At 35.9% G+C, this 27,795-nt stretch overlaps 1 protein-coding gene across 2 annotated transcripts in view; it reads left to right on the top strand.

Annotated features, from left to right (window-relative positions):
- Window positions 1-26,910, top strand: part of LOC121860923 (PHD finger protein 19-like) — a 47,763-nt gene extending 20,853 nt beyond the window's left edge. The window contains exons 3-13 of one of the 2 annotated variants that reach the window (XM_042358299.1): window positions 1,105-1,242; window positions 1,715-1,915; window positions 2,471-2,656; window positions 4,298-4,470; window positions 5,967-6,162; window positions 7,631-7,698; window positions 8,107-8,271; window positions 8,687-8,704; window positions 21,514-21,706; window positions 23,302-23,481; window positions 24,509-26,910. In XM_042358299.1, the coding sequence (XP_042214233.1) occupies window positions 1,105-1,242; window positions 1,715-1,915; window positions 2,471-2,656; window positions 4,298-4,470; window positions 5,967-6,162; window positions 7,631-7,698; window positions 8,107-8,271; window positions 8,687-8,704; window positions 21,514-21,706; window positions 23,302-23,481; window positions 24,509-25,138 (2,148 nt within the window). In that variant the 3' untranslated portion in view covers window positions 25,139-26,910. The remainder of the gene's footprint in view (window positions 1-1,104; window positions 1,243-1,714; window positions 1,916-2,470; window positions 2,657-4,297; window positions 4,471-5,966; window positions 6,163-7,630; window positions 7,699-8,106; window positions 8,272-8,686; window positions 8,705-21,513; window positions 21,707-23,301; window positions 23,482-24,508) is intronic. The other variant, XM_042358300.1, reaches the window with a different exon arrangement.
- The last annotated feature ends 885 nt before the right edge of the window (window positions 26,911-27,795 follow it).

Genomic DNA, 27,795 nt, shown 5'->3' with positions numbered 1-27,795 from the left:
AATTTTTGTTACAAGGATATTTTAAATTTTTTTATGCAGTTGAAATTACTACTACATTGTTTCTACAGTGCCATTATTTACTCTAGAGGGAATAACTTCACTTTTACATAGCTTATCATTACAGAGGAGTTTCTAGGCTTCTGTGCCATAGTATATTTCTTTCACACACTATTCTCCTTACTTCTGCCTCTATTTTTACCCCATGAAGTATTGTTCCACTTTCTCCCATGTGCTATGAAACAAATTCTCTGTAAACTCACTCTCACTTATTACCTGGATGTCTTCAAGTAATCTTCTCACTAGACCATATCATCTCAAGAGTGCAGTACAGTACATTTTTTCCCAGCACCATAATTCATACCCTCTGCCCTCTTCCCCATACACCACTGCAGTATTTTTAACACCAGCTGGAGTTCTCAGTCTTCACATTTTTGTAGTTTAAGCTTATGAGTATTTTGCTTCATTCTCATCTCAGAATTTCACTGTTATGTCGAGGTAGTGAAGGATAGTACACCCTTTTACTGTACTGTACTACTTCAATTTCCTCCTCAACCTCATGCTAATATTCCATCCTATTATAATAATACTTATCATTATTCTCCTATTGCCTCTCTCTAATGTAATGTTCCTGATCTTACTCCATCACACCACTTATACAAACCATCATTGCCAAGTACAGTATATGAAATTCTTGACCTATTCTAATATTTCTTGTATGGTCTCACATATTTAATTTATTTAGGGTAAACAAAATATGAATTTTTATATATTTTTTAAATATTTGTTAATAGCATAATTTTAGTTTTGAAAGAATGTGGTTGTCAATGATATTTTTTATTATTATTTTTTATCCAATAATGCTATTGTGCACTATATATATATATATATATATATATATATATATATATATATATATATATATATATATATATATATATATATATATATATATATATATATATATATATATATATATATATATATATATATATTACAAAGCATTATACATTATAATGTAAAGTGGATATTTTATGTCCAGCGTGACAAAATAGTGATGCTCTCCTCCTCCAACAACTTATGGTGTGTTCTGTTTCCCTGGTGCAGGATGGGGACAGTGAGGGAGACAGTGGGTTTGTTACACCAGACAGCACCACCAAGGAAAAAGTGCCACGTTTCATAGAGGGCGAGGACGTGCTCTCACATGGGAAGGATGGACTCTTCTACCTGGGAATTATAGTTGTGGTGAGTAACTCTGCCCCTCCCTCATGTTCATATCTTCATTTAGTTTACTGTGGATATGTTTTGCTGGTCATAGTTGTCAGCTTTTGTACAGTTAGCACTTTTTGTTTTATCAGATTAGACTAATTTGTGCAGGCCCTGTTCAGTGTTGGCAGGGCTTCCTTTTCTCCCCCATCCCGGCCAACAAAACACACATCTTATATGGCAGTGAATATTAGTTAGGAATATCCGTTGATAAGACGTCTGTTATTGACAGGTTGTACTTTACTAAACAATGTTGTGACACTTCAGACTTCAGGAGATAGAAAAAATCCATAATAGATCTTAGTTAGAAGTTAAAGTTCATTGTGTCCTTGATTGGTTATTCGTTTACCCGTTATATAGCTTAAACTAAGTTGGTTTAGTTTCTCCAATTATTTAACTGCTTACATTATATTTGTTTTCAAGTTGCTTCTGACTAATTTGAATTTTTCAGGTCGACAGTGAAAATGAACGGTGTATGGTACAGTTTGAGGACAGTACGGCCCACTGGTCCTTGTATAAAGATATCACCAAACTGAAGCTGCCCGAGTCAGATGACCTTTGTGTTATCTGCAAGTCTTCCAAGAGTTGGGATACAAATGAGATAGTATTATGCCATATTTGTGAACAAGGTTACCATCAGGATTGCCTCCAGGTGTGTGTGTGTCTCTTCTCTCTCTTTCTCAGGATATCCCAATTATCACTGATGTCTTGGATTATCTAACTTTATTTGATAATCATTATCACTACCATCAAAATCTTGTGGTTATGTTTCATCTCACCCACAGCACTTCGATAATTAATCAACTCTGTCCTGTACAATGTGAAAAATAAACATTAACCCTTTAATGGTGACGAGCTTTTTACATAGACTATGTTCTGACGGGAAAAGATGAGGGCTTTAAATAACTAACCTAATGAGAATCACAAATAACAGGAGGGAAGATATTGAGCAGGGGGGCATGGCCACATGCCAGCTTTGGAACTGTTTTTATTATTAGATTCCTATATGAGTTTCCAGATTTACAAAAATTCTGCAGATGAGAAACTGATGGGTTTAAGCTTTATTTGTGGCAGGAAGAAATATATAAATCTCTGTTGTCACTGACATAGTGAAGGAATTATAGATTAATTTGTCATAATTGATTAAAATACAAAATGTACAGTAATTCATTTCTTTTGAGAGTCTTAAGCTTGATTTTATCCCCAGCCAAGAATAGGCAAAGAGTACTGTGAACCAGAAAGCCAGTGGGAATGTCCAAGGTGCTCTGGACATTCAGCTATGGAGAAAGAAGAGCGAAAGAAATCACGGGAGAATTCTCCACGAAAGCAGCGTCCTCGTCCTCACCATCAACAAGAGTCTGAAGAGAATAATAAGCTAGTCCTGCCGTATGATGTAAGTAAAGGGGTATTTGGTGTCGTGTCTTAATGGAAGAAAGTTGTGTCATTTGGGTTTTACTTATAGTACAGTATATTGATAGTCATTAAAGATTATTGATAGGGAATTCGTGTGAGCTAAGTATGGCGATGGTGCAGATGGCAACATATATGTTGGGGTATAGGAACAGCAGGTGGTTGGATACTTCAGGTTATTGTGTGTGAATGATGATGGAAGGGATTGAATGATATGATTATGTGGATTGAATAGAGATAGTTGGAAGTAGAAAGAATGTATTAATAACAACTTAAGATAATTTGCAACAAGTGAATAACTGATATGATATAAAAGATTCAAAATCTGTTCTGAATGATAATTTCATAAAGGATATCAAACATTAGAAATATAAAGAATGGTGAAGATCAAAGTAGAATGCAGACATTTGATCTGAGGCTGTTGAAGACATTGGTGTCTCAAGATATACAATATAGCATAATGTGTATTTTTCTGAAATGCATGTTCAGAGATTAGCAGGGAACCCAAAATTATATAAAAGGGCGAATGCAATGTAGTCAACTTCTAAAGTCCGTTGGCTTCTCCTGGTCCCATGAATCTGAGGCATTTATGGCTAAATTATGTATCAGTCTACTGCTTCGGGTTCATGAGTCTGAATCTCTGGGTTCAGGGGGAGAGGCCAACAGACTTTAGTAGTTGACTGTACATGAGAAACTTATTACAATGGCTACCGTACTTTTAACGGATGGAAAGTAAAGAAGTTTAATAACCAACAGGAAATATGAAAATTTGTAGTTAGTGTGCTATGACAGATGTGAGTGTTGCTGATAAGTATTTAAATGTAACGATATCCATAACTGTATAGGATAGAAGTGTCATGAACATTTAGTATTGATTTTGGTAGTGTTCCTTATTGAGCATCAGTGATGGAGATAGATTGTGGTTTAGGCTTTTCAGAGTGGGTAGTTTTAATGTGATTTTTGAGTTGGTTAGAAGCAATAAAGTACCTATGTTGGTTACTTCAGTATTACACAGCACAATCAAATTAATATTAAGAGACTAATGAGAATATCAGTGGGAGACACATACTGTTATTTGTCAGGAGGTAGAAGGAATATTTCAAGACTTTAACATAACCAGGGCTGGAGATAAGAAGAGAGCAGAATGGGTTCAGTGATTTTAGAAGGCTGCTGTGAAGAAAATAAGGGGAGGGAACTAAATAACTGCAATAAAAAGATAGCAGGGCTCTCAAAAGTTACCTGTTGGTGCTTACTACTTACACATCTAGGTAAACATGTTGAAGTCATCTGCTGAAATGTGTGATATAGACTCAGGTTAGTCTTGAGAAGGATGTCTTGATTATTATGAACTACTTCATAAGGTCAGAAAGAGTGGGAGAGAGAGTTCTTTTGGGAACGGTGACTTATGTGGTGAATATCAAGAGTGATAGCTATAGCAGGTGAATGGCTGTAGAGTTAACAAAAGTATTGCTTCATCTACTGAGTGTTTTATTGTTAATTCTTGTCACTTTGAGCTGTAAAGACCATATCTTGTAGGTAGTATTAAGTGTTCCTAATCATTTGTTTTTAAGATCAGTAGAACACTTTGAATTGAGGGAAGAACCAGTAACCTGTTTATTTGCAGATCAACTCCTTAACGTGGGACCAAGGTCACAAGAGCAACCGTGAGCAAACATACTGTTATTGTGGAGGCCCTGGGGAATGGTACAACCGCATGCTCCAGTGCCAACGGTGCAAACAGTGGTTTCATGAAGCCTGTGTAGATTGTTTACACTACCCACTCTTATATGGTGATAGGTAATTAAGCTTTACCTTGTATAATACAGTACAAATAAAATAGTTTTGCTTTCCTCAAGGCAGACAGTAGTCATACTATTAGGTGAAGAGATATGGTGAGTGAAGGGATGAACACTGAGATTACGGTAAATAGAAAAGATAATTTTGATTACCCGGTAAATATTATTAAAAATTTTAAGAATGGAGAACTAGATGCTGAAAGACCTTGAAAATAAAACTAAAGTACAGTACAGTATTGTGAAACCTCTTGGTAATATTTTTCATGGTGCCCAGTACTAACTCAGTCCACATATAAAAACTAATGCATAATCATATACTGTATGCTAATTAAAATTGAATTAATTCATATTGATGCTGGACAAATACAGATTAAAAAAAAAGGATGACCAGTGACAGTGTGTAACACTTGTGTAGTTTAGTACTAAATTCACAGTTTGGAGACCAGGTACTTCATTAGACATTAATTAATTCATTTATTAGTAATGTTTTCCCATTGTAACTTTGTCTGTAAGGAATCTTCAGAAATGAGTGACCACTTAAGAGAGTAAACATCAAGTCTTCATGCTCTGTGGTTGTTAATTGGGTTGACCATGTTGAATTCCAGACTTAATCCTTCAGTTCCTGCCTGGACACTGTACCATGCTATCTAAATGCTCATCAGCACTGCCTTCTTGTACACCTCTGAAGGGACTGGGATATAAATATTTTGTTGTCTAGTTTCAACACTAGTCGAGTTTTATGTTAGATCAATCAAGTTTTTAGTTAATTGTAAGGGGTTGGTCTTTGTTTATGTCACATTGGAAGTAGATAATTGTTTATTATTGCTGATGACCTGACGATAGTTTAAACAAAACTGAGGTGCACCCTTTAGCATGAAGGTACCCAGATTACTACTTCTCAAAAAGGGTAGTTTCAAGCTCTTTAACTCTTGTTAAGTGTACCAGGAGGACAAGGGAAATCATCACCTTTTAACCTTCACTTTGGTCTCAGTTGTTTGACTTGTACTTACAATATGATTTTATGCAAGTTGACTATTACTTATAGTTATGTGGACATACAGTAGATCAACTGTATTTAAAGAATTGACTATTTACAGTTGAGAATTTGTATCTTGAAGTGAATAGCTAGCAAATTATCATAAAGCCATCATAATAACCTCCAAATTAAAGGCTTTTATATTGTACATTGACTTAATAGTTTGTGAGTTGAAGTTTGTGACCCATGATCTCAGTTTAATGTAGGTTGATGGTAGTTAGAGGGTCAGAGTAATTCATTCCTCTTCCTGCCATTTTAGTGGGGGTTGTATAGTCATGATCTGGGCCATAAAAGGGGATTTGAGAATCAGACCTTCAGTTTTCATGAGCATATAATTAGACCCACATTTTAAAGTAATGGTGTAAATATCCCCCCCCCCCCCCTTCCCCCGTGCATAAAACAACACATATGAGGATTCTTACCCTGAGGATATATTGTAATGGATTTTTCCTTTTTTCCAGGTTTTATGTGTTTGTATGTGCTTTGTGTAATGAGGGAAATGAGTTCCTTCATAGATTAGATGTAAAATGGGTAGATGTTGTGCATCTGTCAATATTTAACTTAACTCTACAAGACTCAAAGACATACTTTGAGTACGAGGATACAATCACTCAGTGGATCAACGACAACTGGGAATTACTACAAGCACCACTAGGGGTGGGTTTTCTTGTCTGTTTGCCACACCACGCACACTGTATATCTTGTAGTGCTCTTGGTTCACTTATCTCACAATAAATACAGATATATATGTATTTACAGTATATATCCTAAAGACTTTTGTAGGGTCAGAATTAATCAGTATAATTAAATATAGAGCGATTCAGTTTAATCATTTCATACTTCTTTCCCATCAATTGGTGTCATTCACTATCGAATTGTTGTTACAGATGTCTTGTACTAAATGTGTTGCCTCTCCACAACATTGCTTTAACCCTTTTACATCACTTTCATCCTTATATATCTCTAACATAGTGCTCTCCAGTCATGCACACACGCTACTGCTTCCTGGATATCCTTCCCTCTCCTATCCAGTACCTCCCTGAGCATGTCCTTCCTGTTCATTCTTAGTCCTCCCTTTGCATTTTTTTTTACCATCTACTTTTGAACTAGAAACTGTTACCAATCATTCACTCTCTCTCTGTTTTAATTGTCATAGTGTACCACCTTAGCAAACACTGTGATTGCCTCTGTGTTTACTTCCACATCTTATTCCCATATTTCATTTTCTTTGCTTCCTCTTCACCCTACATGTTGCTCAAGAGGACGTCATCGGTGTGGTTTCTAACTTCTTACATCCAGGGTCACTTTTACACCAATGTCCTGACAACAATTTCTCGATGCATACAAATCAATCTCTCTCTCTCCTCTCTCCCCCATCCCCCTCCCTCTCCTCCCCATCCCTCCTCCTCCCCCTCCCCCTCCCTCTCCTCCCCATCCCCCCTTCTCCCCTTCCTCCTCCTCCTCCCCAACTCTCCTCCCCCTCCCCCTCCTCCTCCTCCCCCTCCTCCCTCTCCAACCTCTCTCTCCTCCCCTCTCTCCTCCCCCCCTCTCCTCCCCCCCTCCCCCCCCCCTCCCTCCTCCCCCTCCTCCTCCCCCTCCTCCCCCTCTCCTCCCCCCTCCCTCTCGTCCCCCCTCCTCCCCCTCCCTCCTCCCTCTCCTCCCCTCTCTCTCCCTCTCTCTCCCTCTCTCTCCTCTCCCCTCCCCCACTCTCTTCAACCCTCCTTGTCTCTCTCAGTTATATTTTCTCCCCCATTTCACTTCTCTACCTATTTTCATGACATCACCTTTCATTCACACTTCCAGTTAATGTTCTCCTACTTAGAAACATAGAATGATAAGTGTACAGTACAGTGTGGGAGATTAAGCCCCTGTTGGGAGCTTTAGGCACCGTTAAAAATCAAGTTAACTGGGATATGTTTAGCCATCACTGATAAAAGTTAGAAGGGGGGGGGGGAAATACTGTTCCTGGGTTCATGATCTTTGTGTTTCCTGTCATGAAGTTTAGCAATATTTGACCATTGTGTGTATATACTGTACTGAAGTGATATTGTTAACCATCGCGTGATATAGTGGTGTTAATGGGTCCTTTCTTGTCGTAAAACGCACCTCTTCTCTTACATTTCAGTTACAAAATATGCGGGTCAGTGAACGAAAGCACGAGGTATTAAGAGTGCTGGAAGGAAATAGGCCAAGGTAAATTCTTCGTCAGTTACAGTGAAACCCTCAACGGACTTCGCTCCGTATAATCCGTTAGGTGGGGGTTTTACGTCCGAACAGATCCTCAATATAACGGACTTTGATCTCTATATTGTTCATTAGATTTGGAGATTTCACATCTAATGTACCCTCGATATAAATGACTTTTCTCTCCATATACAGTGTACAATCCAGTAGTTGTTTGTTGCTAATGATAGTTATAATAGTTTCAGGCCTTAGTCAGCCAATTGTAAAGATTTGTGTGTTACCGTATCAGACGTTGAATTTTCCTAGAGTGTGTTATTTGTGGATTTGCCAGTGTTAAAGTTTTTTGTGTGGGATTTTTATTTTTATTTACATTTTTCCATCTTTGAATACTATGTTCACCTTGTACTGTGTTTGCAGATTTAAATGTGGACGTGAGATAAAGAAGAAGACTAGTATCTGGGGTCTACGAGTTCGAGTACCTCCACCTGTGCCGGCCATAACCTTACCTTATGTTGGTCCTATTACTGAAGATTCTATAAAACACATAACACTTCGAAACAAGAAGACTCGCAATGCTGACAGGTACTAGAATACATGTGTTGTATTTATTTTATTTTGTTCTGTTCATTTAAAACTATTGGAAGAATATTTTTTAACTTTTTTATCGGAACACTGTATTTTTATTTAGCTTGTGGTGTCCTTTTTTTTTGTATGTCTTGGCCCATGTGTTATTATTTAGCTTGTGGTGTCCTTTTTTTTTGTATGTCTTGACCCATGTGTTATTATTTAGCTTGTGGTGTCCTTTTTTTGTGTGTATGTCTTGGCCCATTTTCTAACAGATCATCCTGTAGAACCTGTTAATTGAAGACTGAGGGGACAGTCAACTACTGTATTGTGTCATATTTTCAGAAATTTTGGGATTTTTTTTGCTTCTATTATAGTACTGCAGCTATATTGGTACTAGAAGCAATTATCATAATTTTCTCTTCTTTTGCAGGCTTTGGATAGCTGACAAGTAAACGACTGGCTGTTTTTATTTGTTTACTTGAGAGTCTTATCACATCACTTAAATTCTAATACTGTACAGCACTAAACCTAATTCCCTTAACATCTTCAGTTGTCTGTGTGATGAAATTTCCTGGTTATTGAGTCTTAATGTATTAATCTTTAAAAACAAACTTCTAAAACTACAAGCTGTATTTATATCTAGTAGCTTTTCTCCTTCTCTTGTAAAATACTTTCAGTTCATCTTCTTTGAGTAGTCACTGGTAGATTTTTCTGTCATTGCATTACTGTACATCAACTAACGTGTTCATGTGTCGTGTAGAGTTTTTGCCCCACAACCCACGCATCACAATTTACTCCCCCACAACCCACAGCATCACAATTTTCTCCCCACAACCCACATCATCACAATTTTCTCCCCACAACCCACAGCATCACAATTTTCTCCCCACAGCATCACAATTTAATCCCCACAACCCACAGCATCACAATCTTCTCACAACCCACAGCATCACAATTTTCTCCCCACAGCATCACAATTTTCTCCCCACATTACTCCCCCACAACCCACAGCATCACAATTTAATCCCCACAACCCACAGCATCACATTTACTCCCCACAACCCACAGCATCACAATTTACCCACAACCCACAGCATCACAATTTACTCCCCACAACCCACAGCATCACATTTTCTCCCCACAACCCACAGCATCACACTCCCCACAACCCCAGCATCACAATTTACTCCCCACAACCCACGATCACAATTTACTCCCCACAACCCACAGCATCACAATTTACTCCCCACAACCCACAGCATCACAATTTTCTCCCCACAACCCACAGCATCATAATTTACTCCCCACAACCCACAGCATCACAATTTACTCCCCACAACCCACAGCATCACAATTTACTCCCCACAACCCACAGCATCACAATTTACTCCCCACAACCCACAGCATCACAATTTTCTCCCCCAACACTCTTACCTTACCTGGTTATTAATTTTCCATATTTCCTTTTTACTCACTTTGTTGACCCATATCCCTATATAGCATGGTCACTGGTCATTTGTATAGTACACTGGACCCCACTCTTACTTAGCTACCACACTTTAATCACTTCATCTGAATATTTTCATTGTTAATATCACCATCCTAGAAGGGGAGGATGAGAATGCTTGCTCTCTTCTGTGTGTGTTTTGATTTTACCTCCTCTTCTTCCACCTTCATATATCAAAATCATCTTTATTTCAACACTTTAAAGTCAGTTTCTACATAGTTAGGATATTCAAACTCTTCAGTCACAGCATTGTCATTCAGAATAAGTTGATATTTAATGCAATGTACAGTAGCTCATCTAGAATTGTCTTCAGACAAAGCGTTTGTGTTTTATTGTTAATGATGTAGGTTGTCACATTTGCACATTAACATGCACCACAATCTTGCCTCCTGACTTTTTTCATAAAAACTATATATTTTTTTTTATGTTGGAATTGTTGTTTTTATCACTACAATATACAAGCTTGTCATATGATAGTAAAAAAGTTTCCTAAAAATTAAATAATTGAAATTGTTGTTTGGAATTTATAAGAAAAATAATATGCAACAATTCACCATTCCATTTTTTATACTGTACATAAATTAGTGATGCTATGTGTATGGTATATTAAGTCATAACAAGTATGTTGGACTCTTTTATCTCAGGTTTCCATGTAATATGACTTGGCCTGACCATTTACATATGTTAAGCTTGAATATATTTTGTTTAGTGGTTGTCTTGTGTTATGAAACTTACAGTAGGAAACCTCTGCTTGTAGTTCTCTCATTTACCATATACTTGGGATGGGCTTGTAGGGTACTGTACTGTTCTGATCTGTTTTGTAGTTTGAAATTTATCCTATAGAAAAGGAGACCCAACTGACTCTAATAGGGGAAATTCATCTGTAATGTAGCTTTCATAACTGTGACTGGGGGACCACCTTTTGGCCAAATTGCATGTAACTCATGAATACAGAAGATATATAGTATAGTATTTTTATGTTTGTGACACCTTTAGGAAGTTGAAAATTAATGTAGTCATTCAGTGTGTCCTGACTTGTATTTACATAGGTTAAATTCCAAATTCAGGGTGAGAGAGTAAATGGCATAGATAAGATATTTGTCATTACCTGTACATGAATTGCTAATTTATAGTCTGTTCAATCGAACTTAAAAAATGAGGCCTAGGGTTAGTTGTAGCAAAGCAGCTTTGGCTGGCAGATGGATGCAGTATTTAATATTATTTATATTCTGATAGTTTAAGGGATAATAACTATTCTCTATATGTGTCTGATAATTTCTGCACATGGAAAAGTAAAAAAAAAAGCTAGTGAAATGCTGTGCTCATATAAATATCATAAAGGGAACACAAACATGATGAAAAGGTTCAGCGTCTTAAAAGCCCTTTTCTGTCATCAAGCGGTGTCTGGGTGACATCAGAAACTGACGTCACCAGCAAACAAAAGGTGCCAGATATATATTCAGAGAGTTTATTAAGCGTTGCTTTTTCCTGACATTATTTTAAGAAGAACATCCAAGTATCAATAAAATGAAAAGCAAGTTAACATTAGCCCTCTTCACTAATAAAATATAGATGATTTTTATTGCAAGACCATCAGAAATGCTGCATTTTATCACCCACAATTAATATTTATGTGGAACTATTTACCAGTGATACTATAGTTGGTTCATTATGAAAATGTTGAAAAAAAAAGTTATGCCTTCAAATTTTTTGTATGGTCTTATGACTGGCTACTGCAATAACTAAAATATAATGAGTACAGGGGGCCCTTCCAAATTTGCGGTGGTTAGGTTTTCAAAATGGCCATGAATCGTCAAATATGCGAATAACATTTGTAGGGGGGGGGGTTACATTTTTACTTGTGTACAAAGAAATGTTATATTCCCTTTATATGTTTGCGCGTAGAAATTTTTTTCTTTTACCTGTATTCTATATATGTTGTGTGTATAGACACACACAAAACATATACTGTACAGTACTGTACAAATAAATAATTGGAAAATCCTCAAACAAATAATCAGAAACAAATTTATTAAAAATGTGAGTCAACCCTCAAGTCTGTGCTTTATTTATTAAAGCACAGACTTTAGGGTAGACTCACATTTTTAATAAATTTGCTTATGATTATTTGTGAGAGGATTTTCCAATTGTTCTTTATTTGTACTTGTATGTGTTTTGTGTGTGTGTGTGTGTCAACACACACATATTTACAATACAGGTAAAGGTAATTACTGTCTCTAGAATGAATGACTCCCTCGTAAATGCCGGCAACTTTAAAACTACCCACTGACATTCTCGGGTAAATGCAGGTGTCATCCGTGAATAATAGAGAACCGCGAAATAAAAATCTGCAAACTTGGGGGTCCTCTGTATTGGGCATTTACAGTTTGTGATGTTTATAAATTCTCTAGTGCTGTTTTGGCAGTAATAACAATGGAGAAAATGATGTAAGATTCATTTCACATCTCGTGTATGTGTAAAGAAATAAAAGAAATTGGGTCTTTATTCCCTCGGAGGCTTCATATAAACCGTGAGAGAAAAGATGATTAGATGGGATTTGTCTTTTGTGTCACAGTATTGTGTTAAGTGGTAAGCTAGTTTGAGTCTTTATAATTTCTATATACGGTGCTGTATAGAGGATTTGTGATATGTGTTGAAAATTATTTATGAAATTGCTAATCAATCAAGAAATATATTGTTGTATTTCAGTATTTGTCATAAATGTGTATAAGGACAACAGTTTTATTTTGACGTGCAGTAATAATGGGAGCGAGTTGTCATACTAGTGGAGAGTTTTAGATAGCCTGAACTGTCAATACGTACACAGTGTATCTGAACAGAAAAATATATTGGTATTCACCTGTACAATAATGACAGTCACAACCTGTGGAGAAATAACAGCAAATTTCACCACTTACTAAAGCTCCACCACTTGATGCCTGCACAGTTGCAAAGTTTTGTTGTCCTAGGAAATTACAAATTTCAAGGCCAACTAGTCAATTAGGAGTTAGTCAGGCCAGGAACTTGGTCCTCAGCATTTTCCAATATTTTGAAAGACAATATGATCCTCAGTGTCATTATTCAATGTAAAAGAGACTGGAAATCCCTCAGAAAAATAAAATAAAATGATAATGAGGAAATGACTTAAATTTGGGAGAATATAGGAATTTCTCATTTCTTTGTCTCAAAGTTTTTCAACGCACATGTAAAACTGGTAGGATATATATATATATATATATATATATATATATATATATATATATATATATATATATATATATATATATATATATATATATATATATATATATATATATATATATATATAAGGATTTTCAATTCGGTTAACGAACAAATCTTTAACGAAATCCTTATGACAAAAGCGTTTTGTTGTGAGCATTAGCTGATCGGCTAGTCTGCCAATACAGTAATCGGTTCTATGTTTACATTTGTTTCCAGTGGAGTAAATATCAAGAAGGTTGTGCTCTTAATATTTAAAAAAAAAATTTGTATTAAAATTATTAGTCTTTTTATAATTTAGTTAACATATTGATAATATATGCAGTACAGGGAACTACAGTATTACCCTGCTTAACACGGTTTCGCTTAGCGCGTTTTACCGTATACGCGCGTGCCTCACCAGAGTCTAACTTTCACTTAACACAGGTTTTTTCCACGTATACACGGACAATCGTGAGTGTCCAGCTCCAGAGCTATTTTTAGATTCGCCCCACCCGCCACCCTGCCTGACTGCCTGTTTTAGCTCATAAAATTCATACAAATTACCCGGCCAGAATATAATTTACATTGCTGGAATTCTTACAATATGATGATCATTTTGAATATAAACATCATAGATTTTGCATAAGACATACAAATTTTAGATATAATGTTTACTCGGAGTAAATATGTTATTTTTTGTGCAAAATATGACATTTGTATTCAAAATATTCCTGGTCTTACAAGGAATCCAGCAATGTCAATTATATTATCCTAACTTTAGTTTGAGGTATTATTTATTACTAAAAAGGTAAATATTCTGGTTTTCCCACACATCTGGTAGGGACGGTTGGTGGGGGGTGGGGGGGAGGGAGGGACCGACCGACCATCTGTTACTGTGTGAAGAATATTTTTTTTTTTATTAACTGAAGATATTTGTTTTAGCTCATAAAATTCATACAAATTACCCGGTCAGAATATAATTTACATTGCTGGAATTCTTACAATTTGGTGATCATTTTGAATATAAACATCATAGATTTTGCATTAGACATACAAATTTTAGATATAATGTTTACTCTGAGTAAATATGTTATTTTTTGTGCAAAATATATGACATTTGTATTCAAAATATTCCTGGTCTTACAAGGAATCCAGCAATGTCAATTATATTATCCTAACTTTAATCTGAGGTATTATTTAATACAAAATGTTAAAATTTAGTTTTTTCACCCAACATCTCTTGAAGGGAGGATTGGTGGGGGGTGGGGGGAGGGTTGGGACTGACCGCACGGTTGGAAGAGGGGGGGAGGCAAGGTGGGGTACTTTGATTGACAGATAGTGTCGAAGAATATTTTTTTTTTTTTTTATTAACTGAAGATATTTGTTTTAGCTCATAAAATTCATACAAATTACCCGGCCAGAATATAATTTACATTGCTGGAATTCTTACAATTTGGTGATCATTTTGAATATATACATCATAGATTTTGCATTAGACATACAAATTTTAGATATAATGTTTACTCTCAGTAAATATGTTATCTTTTGTGCAAAATATATGACATTTATATTCAAAATATTCCTGGTCTTACAGGAATCCAGCAATGTCAATTGTATTATCCTAACTTTAGTTTGAGGTATTATTTATTAAAATTTAGTGGTTTTCCCCCCAAAATTTCTCAGAGAGGGAAGAGCCAGTGAGTGTAGTGTGAGAAGAGGGGGAGGGAGTCGAGTCCATTATTTGAATGGACATTAACTTGGCGACTGTATTTCTCTATTTCTCTTAAGTATTAATTGTGTGCATGTACCATCATAAAATTAAGATGTTATTTTTACTAGAACATAGGTATTGTGTCGGAAAAAGTGGAGTTTGGGGATCGGGCCAGTTTCTATTGGAATTAATCCCATATGTTCTATTGTTCACTTAGCGCGGTTTTCACTTAACAAGGTACCCTGTGGGTTTTATTGACCGTGTTAAGCAGGGTACTACTGTATTTTTTTTTGTGCGCCCATCAGCCGCTTGACTCACCCACCAGGCGTCAGTTTAACTTTGTATACAGTGGAGGAAACATGGTGTTTGTCGCTCTCTTGAATACAGAGTATTTTTACGTTTTTACATTAAAATTATTGGTCATTCTGAAATTTAGTTAACATATTGATAATACAGTGGTCCCTCGGTTAACGAATTACCTTCCATGAGAATCTTCAATTCGGTTATCGAACAAAAATTCGATTAACGAAATCCTTACGAAAATCACGTTTTGTTGTGAGCTGATGGTCAGCTGATGGCCCAGTCTGCCAATTCAGTAATGTGTTCTATGTTTAAATTCGTTTCCAATTGAGTAAATATCAATAAAGTTGAGCGATTTAATATTTTTGAATGTTTTATATTAAATTTATAAGTAATTTTAACATTTATTTAACATGCAGTACAGGTTCAGTCTGGCTTTGTTTACTGTTGAGAGAGCAGCCATTTTGTTGGTGTCTTGAATATTTTTGCATTTTTCATTGAAATTATTGGTCATTCTGAACTTTAGTTACCATATTGATAATTTATAGCATAGTGCAGTGTTGATTTAAAGAAAATAATCTTGCATTACACCTAGTGAACTTAAAATTTTATTGGTGAAATGACGGCAACAAGCATTCGTCCACTGAAAGGTGATTTCTCCTCCATCCCCACTTCCTTCTCTTCTCCCTTCTCTTCCACCCCACTTCTAATTCCCATCATCATCATCAACCAGGAACATTCTACATACACGCCTCAAAGTAAGTGTACTTTACTGCATTTTTTTTTTTTTTTACTTTGTATGTACTTTTCGGTGAGCTGGAACCAATTACCCAATATCCCATTGAAACATGGATTCGGTTAACGAACGACCTTCTGGAACGAATTGTGATCGTTAACCGAGGGACCACTGTATATAGCGCAGTGCGGTGTTGATTTAAATAAAATAATCTTGAATTACACCTAGTGAACTTAAAATTTTGTTGGTGAAATGACAGCATCAAGCATGGGTCCACTGAAAGGTGATTTCTCCTCCATCCCCACTTCCTTCTCCTCCTCCACGCCCCAATTTTAATTTCAATCATCATCATCATCAACCAGCAACATTCTACATACACACCTCAAAGTAAGTGTACTTTACTGCATTTTGTTTATACTTTGTATGTTCTTGTATGTTCTTTTCTGTGAGCTGGAACCAATTACCCAATATCCCATTGAAATAATGGAGTTCGGTTAACAAACGATCCCTGAAAATAAAGAAAAAAAAAATCTGAAAAATTCTGAAATCCAAAATTCATCTGGCCCCAAGGATTTCGGATAAGGGATTGTCAACTTGTGGTCCCTCAGTTAACGAACACAATTCGTTCCAGAGGGTCATTCGTTAACCGAATCCATTGTTCCAATGGGATATTGAAAGTACATACAAAGTAAAAAAAAAAAAATGCAGTAAAGTACACTTACTTTGAGGTGTGTATGTAGAAGGCTCCTGGTTGATAATGATGATGATGGGAATTAGAAGTGGGGGTGAGGGAGAAGAGTAGGAAGTAGGGATGGAGGAGAAATCACCTTTCAGTGGACCCATGCTTGATGCCGTCATTTCACCAACAAAATTTTACGTTCACTAGGTGTAATTCAAGATTATTTTATTTAAATCAACACTTCACTGTGCTATATATTATCAATATGTTAACTAAATTTCAGAATGACCAATAATTTCAATGAAAAATGAAAAAATATTCAAGACACCAACAAAATAGATGTTCACTTCACTGTCAACAGAGCCCAACTGATGCCTTGTGGCTGAGTCAAGCATCTGATGGGTGCACAAAAAACTAGTTCCCTGTACTGCATATATTATCAATATGTTAAATAAATGTTAAAATGGGTAATAATTATAATATAAAAGCAGTAGATTATACAAACAATGTACTCATGGGGAAAAAAAAAAATATATATATATATATATATATATATATATATATATATATATATATATATATATATATATATATATATATATATATATATAACTTTTTTTTTTTATTGAAACAACCTTCTCACACAGAGGTGATGTGAACAAAGCAGTAGATTATACAAACAATGTACTCAAGTGAAATTTTGTCTCCTGTCAGAGAGATGTTGTTTATGAGCATCTCTGGGGCTTTCTTTAAAACATGGTGATATTGTACAGTATTAGAAAGTAATAAAAGCTGGTAAAATATTCACATTAGGTGAAAATAGGTAATTTTTTAGGGAATCACACAAAAAAAATGATAAATCCAGTATTGGCATTTATGGCATTTTGCATGAACATCCAGGCTTTAATTTTTACATATATATATATATATTTTTTGTATGTCATTTCCTTTTTATGCATTTATCATATGTAAGTGAAATACTACTGTACTGTTTCCTGTACTGAGGATATTTACACTCAATTTCAGGAAAAAATTGTTTGTGATATTGCCTTGTACTGTACTTTATTGATGAAAGAATCTTCATTTTATAATTCCTTAAGAAAATATATACTGTATGTAAATATTTTATTTTATTTTTAAGATTATAATGTGAACAGAAGTAAACATAGGAAAGCTGTGGCTCTTTATGGCATGGTTGTAAGAATATTAAGAAAGTACAGTATTAGATGCACGAGGGTAAATTATATGAAATAACATATACTGTATATTGTCAACCTATTGTGTGTGTCTTTGTATTATAAATACATACAGTTAGAGGAAGGTGTTCAAAGTGTATTTAACTGTGCCATTTTAGTGCTTTGAAAGAGGAAAATTTTAGGGTCGTATTAGTTGAAGAGGAAGCATAGAATAATTGGTGGATGTATTCAGATTTTTTAGGTCAATGCTTAGGAAGGCAGGTTGCAAGAAAATACAAGTTGAGAAGATTGTAATACAAAAATTAGAATTGAAGGTAATCTCTGAGCTCTTTTGAACCAGCAAGAGCTTTGGGGCCTGATTGTTCCAACCCTTGAGTGTGGATATGAACCTGTAAGCATCCTGGGCACAGTTTTATGTATCATAGGAGAAAGATTGAAGATTTAAGAAAATATTAGGGATTTAGTGGTCAAAGATTTGTGAAGAAATCAGTCTGGATGAAGGATGGAAGTGTATGGAGGTGGTGTAATGGTAGTAAGGAAAATTTAATGAGGTACAGTTAAGGGTAAGAAAGGTGCGATTGCCTAATTAATGGAGTGAGTCATTGATGATACAGTACTTCCAGTGTTTTGTGTCGATTGGAGAAGAATTGTGCAAGAAAATGGAAAAAGACTATGAACTGGAGTAAAGTGAATCAAATTGATGTTGAAACTGTGTGAAAAATTAAGCTCTGTTACAAAAGATGACTTTAAAAGGTTTTTAAGTTTTTGTCTGGGTAATTTTTTCCATGACACCATATAGAGTTAAGTAATGAGGTAAAAAAAAATTGACTGCTTTAGTAACTGTTTAAAGAGTCTAGAGGAAAGAAGGGAAATTCTATTAATTAGAACATAAGGAAATAACAGTTAGGTAAATGAGGGCCTTGCAAATATTTATGAGCAGTGGTGACCCTCATTGTGAATGTGTAAAGAATATAAAAGAAACCAAGATGGTGAAGCCTTTTAATTACTGCTTCTTTAGGTAACCAAAGACAGCCAGGCTGTTATTTTATAGTACGGGTAGTACGGTACGGTACTTGGAAGTGGGCTTGTATTCATTCACCTCTCAAGTGAATGGTCGTGTGGCTTTTTCCTAACTGGAGTGGATGATTATATTCTTTCCTTGTACACTAGGTCTTGAGCACTCAGCCGTGTTGAGTGCGCTTGCCAGGAGACTAGTATCCTGCCAAGGGGATGGAAATAACCTACTAGCTGGTGGATGATAGGAAACAACCTACTAGCTGGTGGATGATAGGAAACAGTAGTTCAACACCTGTCCAGTCACAGCACATCATAATAGGAAACGGCTTGTGTACATGAAGTAGAGTTCTGACACTTTCAAGGTTATCATAAATTAGGAATTGTTGCATTTTCTTACTTTCTCTTTCTCTCAAGTTTTCATTTTATGCAATTAATACAGAAGCCTCGGTAATATTGCAGGAAATTAATTGTCTTATTTTAGCTAAGCTTCTATTTTATTGTTCCTTTTGCATGTTGTACTGGATAAATATTTGCAAATATACTACAGCTAAAGGTCATTTTGCCCTTGATGTAAACTTTTGTGTGTACTTTTTGTAAATAAGCCCAACTTAAGTGCTTTAAAAGTTCATTAGTCAAAAGTGTTTAAATGCCTATCTACCAAACTTGACATCATTTTTAAAGAGGATTTTTATATCTTTTGATTGACATTTAATTGAGTGCTGCATATATCATATAATTTTTGTTTATGGTTGGGTTAGCTCTATATCTACTCTACTTTCACCACCCTAACTTCTTTCTTTTAGAATCACTTTATTTAAATTAATGTGCAGTACAGTAATAATGGCTCTAGTGGGTTTTTTTGTTTTGTTTTTATCAAATGATTTCCTACATTTTCATTCTCAGTAATTAGTTGCTCAACAGTGCAATGTTAAATATTTGATTGAGGTGTGTGTGTGTTTATACTTTACAGTCATGAGAAATCAGCTTAAAGAAATTAATGCAAACTGAGACCTGTATGATATTTTTCTATATGATGGCTAATGTCAGGAAAGAAAAACTGGCAAAATAGCAAAGGAAGTCATGTCAGGGCAGTACAGTACCTTCCACCTGGTTCTGGATGTGGGCAGAGGTGTATAGTAGAATGATTGAGAGTGTTCCTCCCCACCAGCAGAACTGGATTTATAGAAGAGTGCTCTGTCCCTTAATGCTTTGGGTGTATATTTTTTGTAATTCAGTGCTACAGTATTCAGTGGCTTGATTTCAAACTTATACATACATACATACATAGACAACGTGCGTGTAGTATTATAGAGGTGCTTCATGTTATACATTTCTCAGGGTGATATGAATACTTTCCTAAAGGGTGTACAGTATGTGTAATAAGTTTCTACAATTTCCTGTGAATTAATTTTAAACTTAGCTTAGTTGTTTCACACATACAGTATAGGACATAAAGCTTGTAGTAGTGTGAAGATTTATCCCCAATATTGGTGTTCTGTATACACTTAGTTTACATTTGTTGGGGGATACTCATACTAATGCATTTTAATATTCCTTGGTTGTTCTTGCACAGTTTGGTGTGAGTTTGATCCTGCAGCCATCAGGAATGTAATTGTTTGTGGTGAGGCAGTGGCTGTCGAGTTAGAATCCTTGCTAAAGCTAACTCATTTTTTGTGGGAGTTGACAGCTTGCACAACTGTTGTTAGATTTAGTTATCATTTTTTCCCGTTAGATTTTCACTTAAAATTCCACTTAAGAAAATTTAAATGTCAGCTGAAACAGATAGTCAGTAATGCTTAGCACAAATATAAATTGCATATTCCAAAATATTTTCAAGGTTTATGTATGTGGATAAGTAAATTCAGGGTTTGTATAGAAAGGATTTCATGGATTAAATCAAATCTTGGGTGTTGGACTGACAAAAGGAGAGTGTGCATGCATGTGTTGTGTGCGTGTAGGTGTGTGAAGCCTTGCTCACACAACATCCTGGAGATACTCAGGGTATGTAAGAAAATAGGTAGTATTTTTTATTTAGACACTTGACCAGATTAGGGATTCAGTGATCTTGAAAATATAACCACCAATACTTTTATTGAGATCTGGATCATGGGAAGTACTGTTATTGTTTTCTTTTAGGGTAATTGAAGTTATTAATGTAGTTGAGACATAAGTATGCTTAACACTAGTTGGTAAATGATTGTAATAGGATAACCAGGATTTCTTTCCTGACAAGGAAGTGTCCTGTGACAGGGCTCTTATTTTGTACACAGGAAGATTCAAACTTTTTGCATATAAGTCATGGACAAGACTTCATTCCATGTGGTGAAACTGTGTCACGGGAATGAGTCCCCGAAATTACTTTCCCTTGACTGTCGTCTGGTGTAGATGTGTTTTATCTCAATTGGAGTTGGTGCTGCTTCATTTTGGGAGGGAGCAAACGTTTGACCCCAACTATACAGTATCATTTAAAAGCTAGTGCAAGCATTGTTCAGGAACAGAACCCATTCGTAACCCAGGGACCCCCTGTAATGAGATGATATATTTTTAGAATATTACCACAAATAAAAAAAATGGAAGTGGGTTTGGTAAGAGATATGAATAGATATACAGTACTGGGTAGTTGTTAGATTAAATGTTGATTTATTTTAATGTATTGTTGGTCCAAGGAAAAATAAATCTGCATGTATGGACAAGTACAATACAGTATTTGAAATGTCATGAAAAACTTTTTGTTTTAGTCAAGCAATTTAACGATGGGGACATATGACAGGCTGAAGATAATAGTGTCAGTCTTAATTAGACTTACAAAGTCCACTTTCAGAAGTTTTATGATATTTTCTCTAAAGATTTTAGCCACTTGACTCTGTTAATTAATTACTCTTCTTCCAGTCCGCCAATTCCACGAAGTTATAAACTGCGAGAGGACAAGCAAGAGGAAGTAGACGAGGCTATGGCACGTTTCAGTCCAGCTAAGAAGCGTGCAGTGTCTCCTGTTGCGCTGGAGCCAGATGAGGAGAGCCCTAGCAGTTCTGGCAAGAGAAAACGTAAACGAGAACTGGATATCCTCATGGAAGATAAAAAGGTAAGGTTTTCATTCGCAATCCATCTAAGACTGCACTGTTTAGAGAGACATCAAGACATTGTTATTTTAAGACCAGAGATTGGAATGAATACAACTATGGAGGAATGGATCATTGAGTTTTACATGAATAGAAACATGTTGGAAGGTGCAGTGGAGTGAGTGGTATGTGAGCACTATTGAGGGTGGTTAGAAATGAATACAATATGGTAATGAAGTGCTGAGGAGCTTTGATGATTGAAGTGAAATGTAAATGATTGGTGAGTGCTTCAGTGCTGTGAAGGTAAAGTGAACGGCTGAAAGGAATGTCAAATGAGTCAGATGAGAACTAAGGTGCTGTAAATTCTTAAGACAGTAAAAATATTAGGGTGCTCTGAAATAATTAGAAAGGTAATTTTGATTTTATACAACTATGTGAAATTGTGTTTTAACTCGAAGACACACAGGCAAGATGAATTGTACATGTTCTTTTTATTCAACCAATGAAATCAGACACTATAAGTATCCAGAACATGACTCGTGTAGTGTTGTAGATGTTTTGATGCAGCTTGGCTTGAATATTTTTCACGTCTATTCATCAATAGGCATGTAAGGTACTGCAGCACTTTAATTGAAACATAGTACAATCTTACTGCTGCTGCATACACAATTCTTTGGACATGGTACAGTATTGGTTTTAGGATAATGCATGGTTTTAAAGTAGGATACAATTTAAACAGCACTAACTAATTCCATTAATCGTTAAATATTTTCAAGGGTGTACTGATTGTTTTGTAGGTTTGACAATAAGATGGTGTTTACATGTATAGGAGGCTGTGCAGATTATGTGTAACATTTTCAAAGTGATCTTTGAAATATACTTGTCCTGACAAATTTTTGAAGGTAATTTGCTTGCCTGGATATCTTTTTTTTTTTTTTTTTTTTTTTTTTTTTTTTTGGAAAAGGGTAAATAACCAACTTAAAACATGGAAATTAATTGTGTGTGTCAACTTACAGACCACTTGTGTCCATCTAAATGGTGTCAGTGTCAGAAGTCCTTGTCATGTGAGGTCATAACTCCTATCACCTCTCGTCTACAACCTTTCAGCTTGGTGGTTCCTTTGAAATGTTGACAAATTGACAGCATAAAGTAGCGATAAATTACCTGCACCTGACATAGGTCATGAATCCTGGTGCACCTCCCTGGTTTAACATATGTGGTGAGGTGGGATCACACAACACCTGACAAATTTCCATCTAAGCATTTGCCTCTCAAAATATAAGCTTTTCCACCAGGCAAGTGCCAGGTACAAAGACATGAAAAAAAAATTTTTGTCCTGGCTGCCTGGCACTGCTAATCTGCACAGCCTGATGTATAGTATCAATAAGCTAAACTTCTAACCTTTACAGTATTTTATTCTAATTCAGTATTCTGTGGCAGCATTAATGTCTTGAATTATCTTCTGATTATATAGCATTTAAAAGTGTATTTGATTATTTGAAGTTTAGAAGAAAAAATATTAATAATTTTAGTCAAATTACTGCCATTGAAAAAATTTCAGAGTAAATTAGGAAGATGCTTATCAGTATAAGTATTATATTACTATTTCATTCTCCAGGCCAAAAAAATGATAGAAGAGATTGGATCAGTAAAGGAGAATAGCATCACTGATTCCCAAGCTCCTATCAAGAGAAAAAGAGGACGTCCACCCAAAAATCAGCAGAGTATCAAATCTGATGATTTACGGGACCTTAAGCAGAAGCGGGCACAGAAGCTATTAAAAGAGGCGCTGAAACAGGTAAACTTGTGCTTCTTCATCACTACCCACCTGGTGTTTTGTTAATATTCATTATAACAGACATACTAGATTGGGCGATTTATAAAGCCTAGACATGTGTAGGTTTGACAACTCAGGGTGCCCATGATGGGGATGGAATTACAGAAATGAAAAGTATTTTTCTTGACATTTATAGGCCCTATAAAGGAGATACAAGAAAGTATGAGTTGCCGGTTAGGTGAGAGCTAATAGTCCTTATCCACCATGCTACCGTACATGGGTTTTGTGTCCTATGTTATGGAAACTTCACCAAAGACATTACAGTATATGGTGTATCACTTCTGAAGAGTTTCACTCCACTTCCGGCATTCAATGTATTATATACTTGATATATTATTATTTAATGAATTCCATTCATTTCCAACATCCATCTAGGGTATTGGTTATACTTTGTCATGACCAATCAGTCATTACCTTTAGTAATTAGTAGGATAGGGCTCACAGATACAGGCAGATTTTCCTCAAAGGCATGGCCACATGCTGAAGTCCATCAAGGTGAGGATGCACTCTGCCCCATCACTCAACTTTGAGTTTTTCTGACCCACAATGTCCATCATCTCGTCCCAAAGGGTTCAGAGGTCACTGGTAGAGGCCTCAGCAGTGTAGGTGGAATCCGTCCTTGGCCTCTGGTTTTCTGGCAAACATCACAGTCCATTCTCAATATTTCTCCAGGGATTCCATCTATTCTTGGTATTTCACCATTCTTGAGCTTACAACAAGTCTCACCTCTTCCCTTATTGATTTTCTCTTGCTTTAACACTTTTTAGATCATCTCTTCATAAATAGGACAATTTTCTCTTTCTGAAATATTATATTTACCAATTGTTTAAAATTCTTTATTAATCTATTTATCATCACACCCTCCCTTTTCTGTGTTGTATCTCCTTTCATTTTTAATTGGTACTTTGTTTATATGCCTTGGCTTAAAAGATAAAGAAAAATTGTAGACCCTGGCTTGTTATGGTATTATACAGTACATACTTTTCAGGGACAAGGTATGCGGCCTGTCACCAAATCTGGTCTTGAGATCCCAACACCAAACTGCATCACCCCAGGTGACACTAGTGGAGATGAAACATCCTCTCATGGTACCCTGGACTCCTTCATTCCTCCACCCTCTAATTTTGAGGGACAGAACAATCCCTTCTTGAACCTGGATTCACTAAGCTACGGATTGCCGGTTGTTAGACCTCTCAAACGGAAACTAAATGAAAGTGACATCCGCATAGGGAAGAATGGAGAAGTAAAGAGGAGACGTTTCCGAAAGAAGTGTGACAAGGCTAAGATCATGTTCCTGCTACAGAATGGTTCTTTAAGTATAAATGGTGGAAATGGAATCAGATTAAATGGCACGAACAGCATAAAAAACTGTGTGGACTATGCCCTCAGTGGTAGGCTAAACGCAGGCTCTAAAGATGACTGCAGTGACATAGTGGAGGATCCCAAAGTGGGAGACTCAGGCTTCTCCTTCAGTGACCTTAAATCAACCGTCAATAACTATTTCGGGGCCGCAAACCGAATTGCAAGTGGTGAAAAGTTCCATGTAATAGCAAGAAGAGTCAGTTTTGAAGATAAAGTTCAGTACCTCATAGAATGGGACAGTCCAAGTTCCTCGTAATCCGAGTTCCAAATCCTGCTCGTGGCCTCTGGCTACAGCACTAATTTTTTTTCTTTGAAGTGGTTTCTAAGTGAACCAGTTTGGAGATAGTCAATTCTGAGACAAACTTGCATAAGGCACCAACCCCATAACCACATTCAGACTGTGTTCATAATGCACTGCCAGAGTGAGTGATGCAAGAGTGTGAGGTTTGTGTCAGGTGCGGCGTACAGCCTCAACTTTAGTTTGTGATATGGTTGCTTAGGGAGGGAGCAAGAGTTTGTTGTTAAAAAAAAAATATCAAGAAATCAGGTTTAAGAACACTAATACACCCATTGTGAAGAGTTGAAAGTGATCGATCAGGAAATTGTGCTTTGTGGAAGTAGTGACTTTTGGGTGGTGTATGAGGTGTTAGACCAGCCCGAAGCAACCACATAAAAGCAAGTTATTTCACTATTGTTTAGTCATGTACATAAGTCCTGTATTTGTTTTTGGTTATATTTATCTGGCGTTGTGGATGCCAGACTTGTGTTTATGTATGACTGAGTGTACGATTCCTTAAAATGTGGGTGGGGTGGGGGAGGGGGGCAACCTACTGAACACCAAATGGAAATGAATGTTTTTCAAGGCATGGGAAGTAAGTATCCTTGTTTTGATTGGGGATACAATTGTGTGGCAGGTTTAATATTATTATTTTTATTTATTTTTATTTTATTTTTTCTTGAACCTGCTTCATTTGGATCATAATGAAGTGGCTCTCCTGTTTGTAGTGGTGCATGAGAAATTGCACTGTGTGTAGCCGTGTACATACGTTTATAACTTGTTTTGTTGCCAAAGATTGCCGACAGTTTGTCAAGGTAGGCAGTAGGGAAGGGTCAGGTTATTTAGTGGGCTTTCCCTTTCTGGGTTTTACTCTTGTTTCTGTTTTGAATGTCTCTTACAATTTTAATCTTAACCATTCTGTTGTGTATAACATTGTGATGTTTTAGATGCTTTATTGAAGACTTAAACCTTTTATATAGTACTGTTTCCATACCAAGTGAACCTGACCCAGGGATCCCTACTGCTAGCCCTTCAACTATCACTGCCACTATTCCATCGTGCTCAACTTGTAAGATGTTTCAAGCGTTGCAGCATGTAACATTCCAGGAATCATAATTCTGTCTGCGACATATTTCAGCGTTGTACCATTTACTGCCATTGACCATAGTTGCTAGAGTACCTTATTTCTGTCCTTTTTGTATACCTAATGATGACAGTACAAAACGTTATCATGCATGAATCTTCCGTGACATGTACAGACTACAGTATAATTATCTTTATTTTTTCCTGTGGCACATAAGACATAACTGGTGTTGAGTAGATCAGTAGACGAGAGTTTACAGTATTTGACGCAGAAAATCAGGAAGTTTTCTTTGTGTACATTATCTATTTCTTTGCCCAGGTACATACATGATTTTTTACACGGTGCTTTAGAATTTATCGTTGAGTATTTTTAAATGTTTAGGAAAGGCTTTCTTAAATTTTGAATACAGTTTGTGCTTTTTTATTTTTATCCAGTTGAAGAATTAAAGGGAAAAATTCTGTTGGCCTCTCGCTCTATTGGTTACAAGTATAAGTCACTTGATGTAATATACTTAATGTTGTTTAATTTAAATATTGGAATGTGTGAATTACGCAGTTGTCATCTCGTCAATATACAGTATATGTTTTTCTGTACCTCTTCTCAAATCTCAAGTACTGTACATGCATAAGTATGTTGTGTTTGAGATTATTAAATATCATGTAAATTATTTAGCTGTAATGTGTCCCAATCCCATTTCTATCTATCTCCTTGTGAGGCTTAATTAAGTACAGTACAGTACAGTACTGTCCTCTTCATCTGTTTTCCAGTCTAATGCCTGTTTACCAATTGTGTTTTTATTATTATTATCATTATTATGTCCATTTTTACTGATGTAGTCATTTTGTTACATATGTACCAACTCCTTTTCTATTTCACTTTGCTCATTACCTGCCAACAACAACACTTGGAAACACTGCCATTTTAATGTCATTGCCTCTTCCTAAACTCCCGGAAACAGGGTTACATCGAGCTAACTAAGGATGTGTCAAATGCATTTGGGTGTTATGTGTAATTTTTGTGTTGATTGATTGATTGATTTATATTTTTATGCCTTCCCACCTTTAGAATTTTTTCAAAAGGTAAAATATAGGGCACCACTTATGCTCACTGTGTGAGTAAACATGGTCACTTGGATGTGTTATGAAAATGCTTATGACATTTTAACTAATGTGTATGTGTAACTATACCTTTGCTATGACACATTCTTGAACTCGTTTGGTAGTCTAGTCATTTTGTTTTAACAAGTCAGCACAGGCAATAGACATGGAGTTACCCACCTAAGTTGTTATCACTCTGCACTCTTAAATATTTTATTATTCAAGAAGTATTTAAAACTTTCCAGGTATCTGGAATATACTCAGAATAATATTTTCACAATAGCTGTGTTTTGTAATTATTGTGCACTCAGTAAAGTCTGTCTTTTCAAGGATTAGTTTGGAAGATAAATAAAAAATAATTGTGAATAACATATATAATGGGGACTTAGACAATGTACTGTATGTCATTCCATAGGAAAGATGTTTATTTCCCTGTGGGAAAATTGTCACAAAAT

Source organism: Homarus americanus, unplaced genomic scaffold (assembly GCF_018991925.1).
Source record: "Homarus americanus isolate GMGI-L3 unplaced genomic scaffold, GMGI_Hamer_2.0 scaffold52806, whole genome shotgun sequence".
NCBI classification, from domain to species: domain Eukaryota; kingdom Metazoa; phylum Arthropoda; class Malacostraca; order Decapoda; family Nephropidae; genus Homarus; species Homarus americanus.
This window is presented reverse-complemented; position numbering and strand designations above follow the sequence as displayed.